Source organism: Schistocerca americana, chromosome 6, assembly GCF_021461395.2.
Source record: "Schistocerca americana isolate TAMUIC-IGC-003095 chromosome 6, iqSchAmer2.1, whole genome shotgun sequence".
Taxonomy (NCBI): domain Eukaryota; kingdom Metazoa; phylum Arthropoda; class Insecta; order Orthoptera; family Acrididae; genus Schistocerca; species Schistocerca americana.
In genome coordinates this window covers 457,024,246-457,043,723 of record NC_060124.1, presented here as the reverse complement: position 1 = coordinate 457,043,723, position 19,478 = coordinate 457,024,246, and the positions used below count along the sequence as shown (strand labels likewise).

Sequence of the window (19,478 nt, the reverse complement as noted above, 5' to 3'; positions counted from 1 at the left end):
TCATGTTACGAGACGCTATTACTCAAAACATTGCAGATTCTCGTATTCGTGCTGCTATCTTAAAGTTGCCTGACCCGTCATTAGAGACTGTGATGAACATCATTGAAGCCCAAGATACTTTTGACTATGCTGAGTGTGAGTTAGATCAGCCATGTATTTCTCAAATTGCCTGTGCTAAGCAAGTTATGTCACGCCCGCGGCCCCACCGGCAGAGTCAGACTGTAAACACTAGTCGGCCGCGTCATGTAAAACACATTCGTCAGCCGCGTGTGCAAAATGATAGAGTTAAGTCTTGCCCTAAGTGTGTTCTTGCTCATCCTCGTGAACGTTGCCCGTTAAGAAACGCGGTTTGTCACTTTTGTCAACGGAAAGGACACATCCAGACTGTTTGTTTGCGTAAACGCAAGAACAATTCTAGTGCTGCCCAGCCCATGGATATTCATGTTCTTCAAAGCCAGCCCGCCCAGAAGGTCGCGTTTAAAGACTCTTACACGGTTCGTGTGGGTAATAAACTTGTTCGCAATAAGCCACCCACCCATCCCTCTGCTATGCGACCCAAGCGTAATTCAAACGCTGTAAAAAGTAATGTACAGACTGCCAGTGAAGCGGGAGTTGTTGTTCCACCCGCCCAACCCACGAGTTGTCGTAAGCAGCGAACACGCGCTAAACGCGCTGATTTTGTGTCTTCCGCCTCCACTGCACCGATCCAGAGACAGTGTAATAAACTATTTGTGAAGCTACGCATCCAGGATAAGACCTTCAATTTTCAATTAGACACTGGTGCGTCTGTGACTCTCATAAATAGTGCTACGTATGCGGCTATCGGCCGCCCTAAACTTTCAGCAGCAAAACATTCTTTGGCTACTTATAGTGGAGAACAAATTCCTCTATTAGGTGTATGTAGCGTGCCAGCCACATTCCGTGGCAATACAAAAACAGTTTCATTCACAGTGCTCCGCGCTACAGACAGTGTAAACATTTTCGGATTAGACTGTTTTGACTTGTTTGGCCTGTCTATCCAAGACAATGTCTTGCAAATTAATTCTGTTGTTGTTCCTCAAGACAGCATAACCGATTTGTGTAAACGATACAGTGACATATTTAAAGACGAACTAGGTTGTGCTGCTAACTTTGCCGCTCATATTACGTTAAAAGATAATGCTCAGCCTCGATTTTGTCGTGCTCGTCCAGTGCCTCACGCCCTCCGGGCACCTGTAGCAGATGAACTTCGTCGTTGGCAAAACAACGGTGTTATTCAACCCGTTTCAGCGAGCCAGTGGGCTTCTCCCTTAGTTATTATAAAGAAACCGTCTGGCAAGTTACGTTTGTGTGCTGATTTTAAGTCGGCAGTTAATCCTCAGACTGTCACTGATTCTTTTCCTTTGCCTAGACCGGACGAACTGATGGATAAGTTAGGGGAAGCTCGTTTCTTTTCCAAAATTGATCTCCGTGAAGCATATTTGCAACTGCCCCTCGACGAGCAATCACAACAGTATTTTGTCATAAACACGTCGTTGGGGTTGTTCCGTTTTCTGCGTTTGCCTTTTGGTTGTGCGTCAGCTCCAGCTGTTTTTCAGCGTTTTTTTGTCACAACTTCTGGCTAATGTGCCATCGTGTTGCAACTATTTAGACGATATTGTTGTGTCCGGTCGGACGCCTGCTGAACATTTCCGTAATTTGGAGTGTTTGTTTACAGTGTTGTCTCAGGCAGGCCTACGTTGCAACATCGATAAATGTTCATTTTTCCTTACGGAGATGGAGTATCTGGGACATGTTATTAATGCTCAAGGCATTCATCCCTCCCAGTCACATTTAGCAGCTATTCGTGATTTGCCCGCCCCTCGCAATCTGCAGGAATTGCAAGCAGTTCTTGGCAAATTGACATATTATATTAGGTTTGTACCTAATGCATCGCAGATTGCTGCACCGTTGCATCGTCTCCGCCGTAAGAATGTTCCGTTTGTGTGGTCAGCTGATTGCCAATCAGCCTTTCAGGAGCTTAAAGAGGCTTTATTGAATGATCGTTGTCTGATCCATTACGACCCTAACAAGCCTCTGGTGTTAGCTTGTGATGCCTCTTCTTTCGGCCTCGGTGCTGTGTTGTCTCACCGAGTCGGTAACACCGAACGTCCTATTGCGTTCGCATCTAAATTGCTAAACAAAGCTCAGTGTAATTATAGCCATTTGGACAAGGAAGCGTTGGCTATTGTGTTCGGTGTCACAAAATTCCATCACTACCTCTATGGTAGACCATTCTATTTAGTAACAGATCACAAGCCCCTGACGTCACTGTTTCATCCGTCTAAACCAGTTCCTCAGCGGACAGCTCAGAGACTACAACGTTGGGCTCTTTTGTTATCACAATACCAGTATGAGATACTGTATCGCCCTACAGCTCAACATGCAAACGCTGACGCGCTTTCTAGATTGCCGATTGCTGCGGATGATGTCCTCGATTCCTCTGACGACTCTTGCCATCAGATTGACGCCGATGAGCATCAATCCCTCCGGGATTTTCCGATTGATTATCGTCAGGTGGCCCGTGAGACAGCTACGGATCCTCATCTGAGTTTACTATTACGTTTTGTTCAACGTGGTTGGCCGTCCAAGGCAAAGGACATATCGGATCCTGTGGTTCGTCGCTATTATCCGCAACGTCATCTGTTGTCTGTTTCGCACGGAGTTTTGCTGTTACGCACCGAGAATGACCAGCTTCGTGTAGTGGCTCTCCAAGTGCTCCAATCCAAGGTCCTCGACTTGTTGCATCAAGGTCATTGGGGAGTGGTCCGCACCAAGCAGCTTGCCCGCCGTCATTGTACATGGATCGGCATTGATAAGCAGATTACGCAGATGTCTACAGATTGTTCGACGTGTGCCGAACACCAAGCTGCTCCGCCTCAACGCTATTTTGAGTGGGCACGCCCTGCCGGTCCCTGGCAGCGAGTACATATTGATTTCGCTGGTCCATATTGGAATTCTCGTTGGCTCATCGTGATAGATGCATTTAGTAATTTTCCGTTTGTTGTGCCCATGCAGTTTACAACGTCTGCACAAACTATACAGGCGTTGACTTCAATTTTTTGTATTGAGGGTCTTCCAGAAGTTTTAGTGTCTGACAATGGTCCACAATTTACCTCTGCTGAATTTGAAAGTTTTTGTTCTGCCAAAGGCATTCGCCACGTTCTTACTCCGCCGTTCCACCCTCAATCGAATGGTGCAGCGGAACGTTTTGTACGCACATTCAAGGATCATATGGACCGCCTTCGTGCTACGCACTCTCGTCAGCAGGCCCTCATCACGTTCCTGTCGTCGTACCGGACCACGCCTCGCGACGGCCCTTCGCCTGCGGAGCTTCTCCACGGCCGTCGTCATCGCACCCTACTACGGTTGTTGCACCCCCCGGATCGGCCCGCCGCTTCTGAGCATCGCACGCGTTTTCAGCGCGACGACGCCGTTTTTTTCAGAGTTTACCACGGTCGCCGTCGTTGGGAACGTGGAACCGTGATAAGTGTCCAGGGTCGCGGTTTTTATACTGTTCAAGGTGCTACTGGGGTGCACAGGAGGCATCAGAACCAGTTGCGCTGCGCTGGCCGCCCGGATTCTGCCGCTCGTTCTTTGTCCACAGATTTGGTCCGCGGCGGGTTCCAGCCGCGCCTTCCGACTTCGCTGCCGCCCCCAGGGCAGCAGCAGCAGCCGTCGCCGCTACCACGCCGACAGCCCGTCCCGTTGGTGCCTCCCGCGCAGCTTCATCCGGGAGCGCCCCAGGTGGTCGCTCCGGGGCCTGCGGTCCCTCTTCAGTCGGAGCTGATGGACGTCGACCCCTCAGCCGGGCCGCCTTCCCAAGCGGTGGCTGTGCAGCCTGTCCTGCAGCCGCTTTCTTTGGGCACCCCCAAGGAGTCTGACACCGCAGCGCCTTGTCCGGCGCCCACTCAGCAGCCGTCGACGCAGCATCAGGAGACGCTGCCTCTCTTCGTGGGTCCTAACGCCCCGTCGCGTCCAGTACCTGAAGCTGCGCCCGTGGTCACAGGCGTGCACCCTGACCTCGGTTTTCAGTCGGTGTTTCCCGAGGCCCCGCGCAGCCAATGCAGGGGTGCGGACCGGGGACTGCCACCGACAACAGTCTCCGCCCCGGTCTCTCCTGCTACGCCTGCGGCCAGACCCCTCCCCCGCCGTCGACGCTCGCCACGTCATTATTCAACGACGGTGCGGCGATTTGGGGGGGAGGAGTGTTATATCCTAGCCAGTAATGCCACCCGAGCCCGCTGGCAAAAGGTTGGCAGCATCAAAGTCCGGACGCCGTCCGCATAAGCAGCGCCAGCGAGACAGGAAATCGCCGCAAGTCTGCGCGCGCCACCGCTGGCTTCTGGGTTCTTAAGCGCTGGAGTCGCGAGCGCTAGGACAGTTCTGTATTCGCCGCTCAGTTGTATACTCGCCCCCGAATTGTGTACTTGCTAGTCAGTTGTGTGTTCATCGCAGCAGAGTTGTTGTTTGTCGTCAGCCGACGCTGACCTAGCCGCTCCGACTCGAACTAGACAGATTTCTGTAGACGCGGAGTTCACTACTGTTTCTGTATCTTCGTTAATAAAGATAAGTACCGACTTTTATTTAATCAGAGTGTTTGGGTTTTCATTTTTCTGTTCACTGTTCCAGCGGACCGGTCGGCCCGCTATTAAAAGTGTGGCGGTGACTTCGTAAGCCGTTTCTACAGCGAATTGCTTGTCGCTACGAACACCGCCACAAAAGAAAGGACGTGCCTATCCAGTGGGAACTGAAAACATTTGATCACAAGGTCATAGGTCAACCGATTCCTCCACAGGAAAACACGTCTGATATGTTCTATACGACATGTGCGTCACATGACAGGAATATGTTATCGACCCACCTAACTTGTGCACTTGGCTAATGGATAAAAAGATTCTTCTATCTTGCCCGATTTAGGTTTTCTTGTGGATGTGATAATCACTCCCAAAAAGTGATGAAAACCTAAGAGTTTGTCACAAACAGCAACAAATGAACGCAACGTCGTGTGTTTCGATGTTTGTTTAGGTGTATCGTCCCCATACTACGGCGCAGTTACCTCGCATCGGACGGACGAACAGATAGTAACTGTCTGAAAATAAAAAATTAAACTTTCACTCGAGGGAAGACTTGAACCAAGGACCTCTCGTTCCGCAGCTGCTCACGCTAACCACGAGACCACAGCGTTCCTAACCTAAAATTATCCTTGATGTTGCCTATCTTGCGCATGGACTACTCAGTTTGTATATTTTGCTTATTTTTTTTCCTAGTTCCACACAACTTCTTCCTGTTTTCTCGATTGATCTGTGTTCAGTTTTTCAAGGACTATTCACTGTGCCAATTTATAACTAAATCTGAGGGGGGTGCCACGGGGAGGTTCCCTTGTAAGTTCTAGGAGACTGATGACTTCATATGTCAAGTCCCATATTGCTTAGAGCCATTTGAACCATTTTTTGCAATACCAGGAAGAGACACTTAAGCGGATTCTTGGACTGCATTTTTACATCGGTTACAGCCGGCTGAAAACCTTTGGACATGTGGGGCGCTTTCCGAGGGACGGAGCGTGCTGTGTGCTGCAGTGACCGACCGGATCTGGACGACTTGGTTAGCACACTGGACTCGCATTCAGGAGGACGACGGCTCAAACCCGCGACCGAGCCTCCTGTTTCAGGTTTTCCATGATTTCCGTTAATCGCTTCAGGCAAATGCTCGGATGGTTCCTTTGAAAAGGCACGGCCGACTTCCTTCACCATCCATAATCCGATGGGACCGATGACCTCGCTGTTTGATCCCCTCCCTCAAACCAACCAATCCACAGGACGTGGAGACGGAAGTTGAAGCTGTGTGTAGGCTCCACGCTGTCCTTCCTGGGTCGTTGTACTGATGAGTCTAGTGAGCGCCCGATTTGATTTATCTGGTGCGAGTGAGCCGAGCATCGGCAGTAACGATAGCTATAATTGCCGTTTCCTGTACCATTACCGTGTCTATTTAGTTAGTTTTCCGGTTGTCTGTTCAAGGTTCACTCATGTTTCATGTCGGAATTCTTGTTACTGATCCGGCTTCTGTCTCTAGGGAGGAAAGTTGTATGTGCAGTCATATAAAACTGCTGAAGATGTTAGTTTATTTAATGCACCAAGCTGAGTGTTATTTGAGAAGTACGGCCTCAACTTCGTAATTGGCTGCTGTAAGACGTCGGATTTTCGGCGGATCGTTTATATATTAAGCGGGTTCATTTCATGCACAAATCCTGCGTGTACTATTATTGAAGCGCACAACTGAAGAGTTTGGTGCAAGAAGGAGGCAGCTCCACTTTTTCCAGTTTGCGGCAAATTAAAAAAAAGAAACGTTTTAAAAAGTCAATTTTCACTGAAAAGAAAAAGTTGCCAGCCTTGTTATAGGCTATGAGATATCTAGTGCTACTGACGAGAATACACACAAATGCATGCACTCACGCACGTGAAATAGCGTTCTGAATTTTGGAGCTGCCTCCGTTTTGCTTCGAAGTGAATGAAAAACTCTTTGTAGGAGCATTTTCTTCTTAATTAACCATATTTCAGTTTAAAAAAACATTTATTAATAAAGAAGGTGCAACATTATTGGCATAATACATTAATTCTGCAGTTCTTCTCAGTCTTATAGCTCCCCTTCAGTCACCTGAGGATCGTTTGAAGCATCTGACGTCAACTGGTCGTAAAACCATATTTCGTTTTGCCCAACATATTTTCTGGCCAGCTCTTTGACATCTTTAAACTTTTGGCCTTTAAGCGGTAGGAGACATCCCTAAGCTTGCTGAAGGTGGTCCATTGTTATGAGACTCGCAGGTCCTTGGTTGCAAATTTGCGCATTATCGAAGACAGTCATGGCTGTTCATAGAGGAATATTTTGTACTTACTGATTAAATATTTTCCTCTTTTCTTGTTCTATAATGATACTAACGCTTCTTTACAAACAATTTCTTCAACGCATCAAAAAAATGGAAAATAAATCTCTGGTCCACTTCAGTGACATGAAATGCACGATGTTTACAGCGGTCAGCTGAACAATACCGAGCACAATCTCTTTCCTGCTATTGTTTGGGGGAAGAACGAGGCAGCTCCCGGAGCTGCTTCTGTTTTCATGCAAACTCGGAGTACAGGCAGCTCTAACTGTTGGATTTCTCTGAAACTAGTAGGTTTCTTGCACCAAATGAAGGGGCTTTTTTCTTTGTATGTGATAGAATGTTCAACTCAATAGAGCCAAAAAGTGGAGCTGCCCCCTTCGTGCGTCAAACCCCTCAATTTCACTTGCCTACTTATTGGGTATTTGTGCTATCACGGTTGACTCTTTTTTTTAAGGGCGTGGCCTCTGAATGTTAATTATTAAATCTGTCTCAGTGAGGACTTTATTTTGCGTGTGTTACTACTATCTTATACTTGGTTGTAATGTTACTAAAAATGGTTCAAATGGATCTGAGCACTATGGGACTCAACATCTTAGGTCATCAGTCCCCTAGAACTTAGAACAACTTAAACCTAACTATCCTAAGTACATCACACACACACATGCCCGAGGCAGGATTCGAACCTGCGACCGTAGCAGTCCCGCGGTTCCGGACTGCAGCGCCAGAACCGCACGGCCACCGCGGCCGGCTGTAATGTTACTCAAAAGGTTACATTATGTTTACTGTTAGTCGGTAATTCCTTAGCCAACCGAACACGTTTGCTTCGTGTTTAGTGCTCTGATACGCGTGGCGGTTACTTGTTTATCCCTCGCCCACGTGGCGCAAGTTTGGTACAATTTGTGATTTGCAGTCGAACTTCACGCTCGGTAACCGTGTTAGAAACAGTATTTAAATTTTGGTCTCCTCACAGGAGTCACTGATTTGACTCCGTTAACTCACTGAAAAAAACATTTTTTTTTCTCTTGTTGTTGTAATTTTGACTATCACGCGGCGGCGTTCGACCTATAGAAAAGGCTTGGCCAAATTTCTGTATTAAATTCTGTATTTCTCTGTTAATTAGGCTACCATTTGTGTTTCCTTTGGTGGGGCTTGGGTGAAACTTGCTCTCTTAATAGAGCAGGCACAGCGTCCGAAAGCGGTGCCTAGTCTGCGCTGACCAAACGTACAGCCGGGTGCAGATGGTTCCGTACCACTTAATCTTCCCGAGCCCATTACACCTTACCAAGACAGGGTTGTGTAGCAGGTCGATGTGTTTATTTGTCTCTTCATTATTGCGAACCTACTGCAGCTCTCCTTTTAATTTTTTTATTTCTAGCTCATGTAGGCTGTTGAAGTGTTAACCGGCTGAATTTCCAATTGAGTAAGTCAACTAAACTTCGTCCGAACAGGCCTTGGAAGGCCCAGCGGTACCGACTGGCCGTCGTGCCATCCTCAGTCCACGGACGTCACTGGATGTGGATATGGAAGGGCATGTGGTCAGCACACCGCTCTCACGGCCGTATGTCAGTTTGCGAGACCGGACAATTGAGTAACTACTTGGTTATTTACTTAACTGTGTCTGTCCAAGTGTGCCTCGGCCAATTGAATGGTTGTTACTCTTACTGCTTGTATGCACTGATGTTTTGTGAACTGGCCAAACACTTCGAGAATTGAGATCTGTTAATTTCGAGAAGGCTGTCACTGACTATTTGTACCATTCAGGACGCAATATTTAACAGCAGTTTTGTCTAGTTATTTCTCTTGCTCACCTTTCCCACCTTCATTTCCCGGAAATAAACTAATTTTCTTCTATAATGCTCATTCTGCAGAGTGTACTTCCGTTTTGGATCGAAAATCTTGAAGTTTCTTTCGAGAAAGTAGTTTTAGCTCTTTTATTGTACTACTACAGTTTTTGTTATTGTATTTAATATGCTTGCTATTAATCAATCTAGTACGGTTCTATGTTTTCAAATCATTCTGTTTCTCATTAGTCAACATCATAGAAGGTGTTTCGCTAATATATCAATAATAAATCTTAGCGTGTTGTGTTAAAATAAAGAGAAAGTTCAAAAGACGAGTGATGTTCAATGTCCCTTTGGCACTGTCTCTCCCACCACAAACAGCCTAACGGGGGTATGGAGTCTCAAAACTGACAAACTTATAAATAAATATTAATTAAGGGGTGAATGCCTCAACAGACGGCATCTAGTTGTGAGATGGTAGTCACACTGCAACTGGTGTGGCGCTGATTAGAGATGTATGCTTGAATAGTGACATCACTCCACTGCCAGACTGATATTAAATAGTAGGATTTAGATTTCAGAGCCATTCGTGAAGAACCACTTTAGGAAACCAAACCATTTTATAACAGGTAACATCACTTATATCAAATGTAGGTGGCGTAGTGGTGTTCAATAGAAAAGTCTATTTATTTTGTCTTTTATTTATTCGTTCATAAATCATTCAGTACAATAGCTTATTGTAAAACCATTAACGAAGTCGGATAGGTTAAGGTGACGATAGGGTAGGAAGCTGTGTCAAAGGGAGGCTGCATAATGGTAGATATGCCAACAGTGTGTGATGCGTCACACTGCTCTTTTCAGTAACTGTCTTAAGCAAACAAGCCCGTTTCCTCACTCAAGGTACGTGACAAGGCCTAAGCAAAGGAACCATTCCAGCATTTCAATTTGCGAAAATCGGGAAATCGTGCAAAACCGAAGTCTGGATGGGTGGACGGGGAATAAACCCTGATCCTCCTCCTGAGACGCTGTATGGCGTCCAGTATTCTAGTATGACCATCCTGAACTCATAGATTCCATATATATACTACAGTCATGGGATCCTGATCAACAAAAGTAGGAACATCATGGGACAATAAACTGTAATTTTCAATAGCTCACAGCAGAGTCTGTGCAAAATGCCATAGCCAGTAGATGTGCAGTCGGCAGGAACATGTTGGGAGATGGCAGTGGTGGGGACTGCATGCAGGCACTGTAGGGGAAATGCTGAGTTCTGGAGGGGAAGTGCTGTTCTAAACTCAAGCTTTTATTTGTTGTAAATAATAAGTGGAGCTCCTCCACATCTTCACTTGCATGGTGACAACTCAAAAAGATCTTTCACCTCTGTTATGGTTAGTATCTAATTAGAATCCCGCAGAAAACGCAGCGTTTTATTTTCACTTTTTTTGACTTTCAGAGAAGTATCATGAATGACCCGCCAGGTTAGCCGAGAACACTAATGCGCTGCTTCCTAGACTCAGGTAGGCGCACTTCCCCAGATCGAATCCGCCAGGCAGATTAACGACCCGGTGTGCTGGCCAGCCTGGATGTGGTTCTTAGGCGGTTTTCCACATCCCACTAGGTGAATATCGGGCTGGTCTCCACGTCCCGCCTCAGTTACATGGCTCGCAGACATATGTACACATTTGCACTTTCCCATGGATTACACTAGTTGCAGACAGTTGGGGTACATTACTTCCATGCCAGGGGGTATGGGGTGGTGGCAGGAAGGGCATCCAGCCACCCCTTAAACAAACTACTCTTGCCAAAACCGATTAACCGTGCCGACCCTGCGTAACTGTACAAACAAGGCTCCAGTGATAGCTACAGATAGAAGTGTCATGAATGCTGAATTGAGAGTGAAACCTTTCTCTTGATGCTGTGTTCAAATATGCTTCTTTTGCCAAAACACAGTGGGGTGTACGGTATGTCACCTCACTAACATGTTGTGCAGACATAATTGCGATTGTTGACACCCGCCTACGTCGGAGGAAATGATCATCACGAAAAATAAGAGAAATCAGGGCTCGCACATTTTAAGTGCTCGTTTTCCCGCGTGCCGTTCGAGAGTGGAACGGTAGAGAGACTGCTTGAAGGTGGTTCACTGAACCCTCTTCTAGGAACTTTATCGTGAACAGCCGAGTAATCACGTAGATGTAGATGTAGATGTAGATGTAAATGTAGATGTTTTAATGCATTTTCAGGACTAACTGAGCAGTAACTTTATTTGAACGTGTTGAATCTTGTTAGTTGTGAGACGCAGCTTCTAAAGTGATCCACCTAATGACCTGATCACAGATTTTGTCATGCGATCATACCAATACCAATTACTGAATGACAATAAAAACATTTGATTCCGACAAAAGACTCATGGTCATTGACGCTGGAGCAAATAGAGGATCGCCAGATTGATCTGTGTTCAAGAAGTTATTGCTTTGTACGATGTTAATTGGTTCAAACGGCTCTGAGCACTATGGGACTTAACTTCTAAGGTAATCAGTCCCCTAGAACTTAGAACTACTTAAACCTAACTAAACTAAGGACATCACACACATCCATGCCCGAGGCAGGATTCGAACCAGCGACCGTAGCGGCCGCACGGTTCCAGACTGTAGCGCCTAGAACCGCTCTGCCACGCAGGCCGGCGATGTTAATTGACAAACTAAATTTTCTCCAAGCAGTCACTGGCACAGATGCTCTTGTTACTTTCCTTTTGCAATCGTTGTTGATTAACATTTCGGTATGTCATCTTTCTTACTTCCGTTAGTACGGAGACAGTGTATTTTCAAAAAGTATCCAGATACAGTCTCTGTATGGCTGTAAGATACGTTCAATGCACTTTGGCATTCTTGCTAAAGAGTGCAGAATTCTTGATCCGTCTTCGAATGTATTTCCACAATTTGTTGAAGGTATTACAAATACTTCCTGTGTAATGGACTGTTTTGCTCATGACTGAGAAAGATTAACATTTGAATACACTTGTTGTTGTTGTTGTTGCGGTCTTCAGTCCTGAGACTGGTTTGATGCAGCTCTCCATGCTACCCCATCCTGTGCAAGCTTCTTCATCTCCCAGTACTTACTGCAACGTACGTCCTTCTGAATCTGCTTAGTGTATTCATCTCTTGGTCTCCCTCTACGATTTTTACCCTCCACGCCGCCCTCCAATGCTAAATTCGTGATCCCTTGATGCCTCAGAACATCTCCTACCAACCGGTCCCTTCATCTTGTCAAGTTGTGCCACAAACTCCTCTTCTCCCTAATTCTATTCAGTACCTAATCATTAGTTATGTGATCTACCCATCTAATCTTCAGCATTCTTCGAAAGCTTCTATTCTCTTCTTGTTCAAACTATCTATCGGACATGTTTCACTTTCATACATGGATGGCTACAGTCCATACAAATACTTTCAGAAACGGCTTCCTGACACTTAAATCTATACTCGATAATAACAAATGTCTCTTCTTCAGAAACGCTTTCCTTGCCATTGCCAGTCTACCTTTTATATCCTCTCTACTTCGATCATCATCAGTTATTTTGCTCTCCAAATAGCAAAACTCAATTACTACTCTGTCTCATTTCCTAATCTGATTCCCTCAGCATCACCCGACTTAATTCGACTACATTCCATTATCCTCGTTTTGCTTTTGTTGATGTTCATCTTATATCCTCCTTTCAAGACACTGTCATTCCGTTCAACTGCTCTTCCAAGCCCTTTGCTGTCTCTTATAGAAATACTATGCCATCGGAAAACCTCAAAGTTTTTATTTCTTCTCCATGGATTTTAATGCCTACTCCGAATTTTTCTTTTGTTTCCTTTACTGCTTGCTCAATAAACCGATTGAATTACATCGGGGAGAGGCTACAGCCCTGTCTCAGTCTCTTCGAAACCACTGCTTCCCATTCATGCCCCTCGACTCTTACAACTGCTATCTGGTTTCTGTGAAAATTGTATGTAGCCTTTCCCTCCCTGTATTTTACCCCTGCCATCTTTAGAATTTGAAAGACAGTATTCCAGTCAACATTTCAAAAGTTTTCTCTTATTCTACAAATGCTAGAAACATAGGTTTGCCTTTCCTTAATCTTTCTTCTAAGATAAGTCGTAGGGTCAGTATTGCCTCACGTGTTCCAACATTTCCACGGAATCCAAACTGATCTTCCCCGAGGTCGGCTTCTACTAGTTTTTCCATTCGTCTGTAAAGAATTCGTGTTAGTATTTTGCAGCTGTGACTTATTAAACTGATAGTTCGATAATTATCACGTCTGTCAACACCTGCTTTCTTCGGGATTGGAATTATAATATTCTTCTTCAAGTCTGAGGGTGCTTCACCTGTCTCATACATCTTGCTCACCAGATGGTAGAGTTTTGTCAGGGCTGGCTCTCCCAAGGCTGTCAGTAGTTCTAATGGAATGTTGTCTACGCCTGGGGCCTTGTTTCGACACAGGTCTTTCAGTGCTCTGTCAAACTCTTCACGCAGTATCGTATCTCCCATTTCATCTTCATCTACATCCTCTTCCATTTCCATAATATTGTCCTCAAGTACATCGCCCTTGTATAGACCCTCTATATACTCCTTCCATCTTTCTGCTTTCCCTTCTTTGCTTAGAACTGGGTTTCCATCTGAGGACTTGATATTCATACAAGTGGTTCCCTTTTATCCAAAGGCCTCTTTAATTTTCCTGTAGGCAGTATCTATATTACCCCTAGTGAGATAAGCCTCTACAGCCTTACATTTGTCCTCTAGCCATCCCTGCTTAGCCATTTTGCACTTCCTGTCGATCTCATTTTTGAGACGTTTGTATTCCTTTTTGCCTGCTTCATTTACTGCATTTTTATATTTTCTCATTTCATCAATTTCTTCTGTTACCCACGGATTTCTACTAGCCCTCGTCTTTTTACCTACTTGATCCTCTGCTGCCTTCACTACTTCATCCCTCTGAGCTACCCATTCTTCTTCTACTGTACTTCTTTCCCCCATTCCTGTCAATTGTTCCCTTCTGCTCTCCCTGAAACTCTGTAAAACCTGTGGTTTAGTCAGTTTATCTAGGTCCTATCTCCTTAAATTCGCACATTTTTGCAGTCTCTTCAGTTTTAATGAAGACACTTAGGCCACATATTGTTACATGACGTGTCAACGGATCCAGCACACGCGGGAAGAAACGTGAGTGATGCTCATCAGTCGTCGTCGTCGTCTACTCTGAAGAAAATTTACCTTCAATGTGTAGTGAAAACTTTAATTTTCTGCAGTTTATAGTCCTCATTTTGTGGTCGTGCGGTAGCGTTCTCGCTTCCCACGCCCGGGTTCCCGGGTTCGATTCCCGTCGGGGTCAGGGATTTTCTCTGCCTCGTGATGACTGGGTGTTGTGTGACGTCCTTAGGTTAGTTAGGTTTAAGTAGTTCTAAGTTCTAGGGGACTGATGACCATAGATGTTAAGTCCCGTAGTGCAATGAGCCATTTGAACCATTTTTTGCAGTTTATATTCCTCACACATCCTGTTGCATATTCATGGATGCTTTTCAGCTTCTCTGTTGAATCCATCTCCAGCCAGAGGAATGACGTATACGACCGTACAATCGAATAATAGTGAACAGCGATTCCAGTACGTCTCGAGACGTCTGTTAATATGAGGCGTTACCCGCTGCTTGGTAGGTTAGCGGAGCCACCGTGCAGCATGGTGTGCAGGCGGCTTTTAAAGCAATATTCCTCTAGTGGCGCTTCTGCCCTGCACGTCTGAAAGCGTCAATTTAAACCAATGCTTTGCAGCGGAAATGCCACTGAGAAGCGCTTCTCAGTGGCTCCCTGTGAAGGCAGCTTAGTGTTTCATTTCTTTATGACGCATCACGATAGACGTGCCTACGTGTTGAGGTTCCGATGAGAACGGCCGTTACCATATTGCATTCGCTACCGTCATACGGTCATAGATTTCCGTAGCAGGAACACTGCGCATAGCCGGTAATTCCGGCAGCAGCCGTACATTTCCAATTAGTTGTGGCCAGTGACTGAGACCTACTTCTACTCATTGTGACCTCCAGTCAAGGTGACCTTATGTTTTAACATGATAAGGCAAAACGTACTATGCCCGTGCTGTCGTGACGCACTTGGAAACAGAAGGTGTTCAACTGTTGCCTCGTTCAGCACGTCCACTACATCTGTTATTTATTGAAAACATCTGAGCATGACTGATGAACCACCACTCTTCCGCAAACAACGACAGGTGAACTTAGGTAGGGCTGAGATAGCATGGAATAATGTACCCCTATCCGTCAAACAATAGTAGCTCAATTTGAAGCCCTGCAGGATGGTACTGGCAGAGGCGGTAGCTCTCTGTCTAAATTCACACCCTCTATACCCAGAAATTACCTACAAATTGTACACGTGTTCTCCTACTGTTCTAAGCAAGAAAACCAAATTTCGTTATTGGAAATCCATCTGTTGCTGCAATTTTAATGATCAGCACTGCAATTATAAGCCAAAAAAATATCACCACTGTAACTATGCAAGTTCAAGTAGCTCCAAACACAAACTTCTTCCGTAATAAAGAGCTTCGCTGCCAACTTTGTCTGAGTCTAGTGAATTTGCACGGTCTCTCAGAAACATAATCTGAGCTGACACGAACTCTTACACTAAACCACTAGCGACGGTCAATGTATACATGTGACGCAAATTTTCTCCATCGCATACAAGTGTAGTGTCTCTTCAGTTACGTACAATGAATTTAACCCTGATTTAATTCAACACATGTATTATTTTTTACACATAACTTAAAATTTAAAATTTTATCTGTTAGTATATGTTTTTGCTATTTGTAATATTAATGTAATAGGACAAAAATTTATGTTTGTAATCAAAAAACAAGGAGCCAGACAGTTGAAATTTGGTTAGTGAGAGAGACGGAGTTTTGAGGCAGTCGCTTTCACGGGAGTTCACTTTCGGTAACTACGGGAAAAATAAGTATTTTCGAGATAAATTCAGACACTGGAGAATGGAATGGAACCAGAAAGTGAGACAATTTAGAGAACTGATTAATCCAAAGCAGTTATAATAAGATCAGCTTTAGAGTATTGAAGAACTTACCAGACGGATTATGAGATCATTGCTGGAGATGTAGTTGCAATTTTAGTGCGACTTTTACGTGTACAAAATATTCGTACCCTGAAGTGGCAGAATAGGTACTAAACACCAGGGGAGGAACAGGAGACTGGAGAAAAATAATGAAGGCGATGCAGAATATTATCGAGGAAAGGAGACATCGAGATATGTGAAGAGAAAGAATTTTTCGGACGTTCGATAAAGAAACGTGAATGTACCGTGAAGTAGTAGTGGCAATGACTAGATGGTAATATAGTTGTATGTTTCTCTGTGAGAAGAGAATAATCGGTATTTTTAGCGAATGAGCGGACACTGTCAATAGAAAGTGACTACAGAACGAACTTTAGTCTTAAGGAATACACACACTTGGAATGGTGATGCGATTCTCAGAGACTTTAATCGTGAGGGCGAAGCATTAATTAATTCTGAGTGTGGGAATGCTGAATAAATAGAAGCCACATAAAGCAAATAAATTATTGTGCGGGTGTCCATTATTGACTGTTTTATGAAACGACTCATCGATTCCCTCTGCATGAACCACCATTTAGTGTTTGGACTTCACTGGTATAAGCAAAACAAAATAACAGCTGAATCACAATCATACAACTCTATAGTTCTAAAAAGACTATTTTTTCTACTCGGTTAATTAAATACATTTCGAGAGGTAAAGCTTCAAAGCTAGTAAAAGGTTAGCAGCAGTGAAAAGGCATATTTGTGCATTACAGCAAAACATACACTATCTCTCGTAGTCAGTTACACTCAATTCTCTATAAATATAAGCAGGTAACTTGTGTTACTTCTCACAGTAAATTCGTTGAGTGCATACAGTATGTGTAGATACGTAATATAGTTATTCAACATTTCCTTGCTATAGCACGTGGTTGAGTATACATTTAGGATGAAGAGGTAAAGTGTAAGTTCAACTCAGTCGGCTTATTTGTGAGTTCGTGTCAGGACGATTTGCAGTAGCGTCACAAATATATTTAGTGGCTATGCTTAAATAAAATACGGCCGATTTTACTTAATTTAGTAGTTAACATTAGTTTACCTTAGTATCCTTCCACTCAGCTGTTTGATGTGAATAGATGATGGTTTGGCTGTATTTACCATGGAAGACATTAGACATTGTAACAAATCAGTACCGAGTTAACATTTCTTTGTTTCCTGTAGATTCAGATGAAATGGTAGAAAGTGTTAAAATGTTAATTCGAATTTTCTTTAAAACTTGATAGAGAAGCAATTAAGAACAGCGTTAATAGTGATTTCTAAACATGTAAATCACAATGAGAAGCAGATTCCTTTACTGACATCTTTTCCCAAAATATTCGAGAAAGTAATGTACTGAAGAGTAGTAGCACACTTAAATGGAAAAAATTTACTTCACATATCTGAACTTTGTATTCTGGAAGGATTCTATATTGAGAATACTATTTATACAATCACTCATCAAATAGTAAAAGTCTTAAATAACAGTGTAGCCCTCTAGGTATTTTTGTGGCCTCTCCAAGGCCTTCGACTGTGTTCATCATGATACTCACTTAGAACCAATAGCTTTACACATAGCTCTTTTTTATCATGCTTGACAACCAGAATGCAAAAGTTATGTTGAATAATTCAGACATTGTCAGAAAGGTAGAAAATTTTAGCGGCGGAGGTGGTTTCACAAATAAAGTTCCTCAGGGTTCAATTGTGGGTCCACTCGTATTCCTTATATACGTGAACGACCTCCCATTTAACATTCAACAAGCAAAATTGGTACTTTTTGCAGATGATACTAGTAGAAAGCGACAGAAGAGATAGTAAATGATATTTTACAAAGTATTATTATGTGGTTCTCCGATAATGGACTCTCCCTAAATTTTGAAAAATAAACACAGCACATTTACTTCTGTACAAGAAATAGTCATACCAACAATTGATGTAGTGCATAAAAAGGAGTCAGCAAGTAGGGTAAAATACTCCAAAGTTTTGCATGTATACGTTGACGGAAACTTGATCTGGAAGAAGCACATTACCGAGCTTCTCAAACGATTAAGATCAGCCACTTTTACTCTTCATACAACTGCTAATCTTAGAAACATACTTTCAACCTCTTGACATATTTTGCATATTTCAACTTAAAGTTGTCATACGGAATAACTTTCTGTGTTAACTCCTCACGTAGGAAGAAAGTATTAATTGCACAAAAGCGACGAGTAAGAATAAAACGTGGTATTCACCCACGGCACCTCGTCAAGAAGCAGGAAAATTTAACTGCACCGTCACATATCTTCGATAACGAAATTCGTCATAAATAACCCATCATGATTTGAGAACAACAGTGATGCACATAGCTACAGCACTAGAGGGATGAATGGCATTTTTACCCATTGTTAAAGCTGTCAATGTTTCAGCGAGGAGTTCAAAATGCAGCAATAAAAATTTTTTACCAGTTGCCTAATAACATAAAATATCTGACAAATTTTAAATCTGATTTAAAATCATTTGTCCTGGGCAACCCCTATTCCACTGATGAATTTCTACGTATAAACTGGTAGCCAATAAATAAATAAATTAATAAGTATTTAATCGCTGATGGTCCTGCGACCTCACTCATCCATGTGCGCCTCTTGCAGTGCTCTTTAATAGCAGAAAACAAGAATGCAATTCCACAGGAAATACTTTACCTTAAAGGAAAATATACAGTTTCCATGTATCAGTATAAACAGGATACAAAACTAAAGCATTTTAATCGCACTCTGGAATTCCTGACGGTGTACCAATGACACTTAATATTATTACTGTAGTTTTAAACAATTGGCGTATAAAGTTACTTCTCACTACACTACCTCATCAAAAGTATCCGGAAACTTGCATGTAATGTTATGAGATGCGGACCTGCCAGAATAAAATGGCGGGAGGAGTATAGTGTTGCTAGTGGACAAACAGTAAAAGCATAATGGGTTGATCGACAGAGTTCAGTGACTAGTTACAGGATGTCACCTGAGTAACAAATCAATCAAGGCTATTTAATCTTCACTAATGCTGCCCAAGTCGACTGATGGTGATGTGATTATGAAGCGGAAAAGCGAAACTAAATCAAGACCAGGTAGACTAATGGACAGAGACCTTCGAGCATTGTGGAGGGAGGTTGAAATAATAGCGTAAAAGCACCGAAAGGAATCACTCATGAGTTCCAATTCGTTACCAGCAGTCCAAGTGCCACAATGACAGTGCATAGGAGGTTGTCAATGCTAAGTGACGCTTGAGGTGGAGTAAAGAACGACGCAACTTGACAGTTGATACTGGAAACGAGGTGATTGATTTGTAATGGTGAATCAGGTAAACACTGCGGCAACCTGATGAAAGTGTTTGAATTTGGCAAATACCTGGAGAAGGCAACCTGCCATCATAAGTAGTGCTAGAAGTGAAGGAGGTGATGTTTTATGATAGGAGGGTGTTTTTATTGGTTGGACTGTTGTCCCCTCATTGAACTTAACAAATAAATGAATACTGAAAGGCAAGAACACAGTTTACAGCTCAGTGTACTGCATACAATAGAGGAACAGTTCGTAGGCGATACTTGTGTCAGTACGCCAATGCACCTTGTGATCAAGCAGCATCTGTGGGGCAATGGTTTGTAGACAATAACATTCTTGTAGAGATAAGGCTTGGTCAGAGTCACGACCTGAATC

General features: G+C 43.7%; 1 protein-coding gene across 1 annotated transcript in view; it reads left to right on the top strand.

Annotated features, from left to right (window-relative positions):
- Positions 1-431: 431 nt before the first annotated feature.
- The window catches only part of LOC124620206 (calphotin-like), a 130,522-nt gene continuing 111,475 nt past the window's right edge, over positions 432-19,478 (top strand). The window contains exons 1-2 of the mRNA XM_047146873.1: positions 432-504; positions 3,626-3,972. Of these exons, the coding sequence (XP_047002829.1) occupies positions 432-504; positions 3,626-3,972 (420 nt within the window). The remainder of the gene's footprint in view (positions 505-3,625; positions 3,973-19,478) is intronic.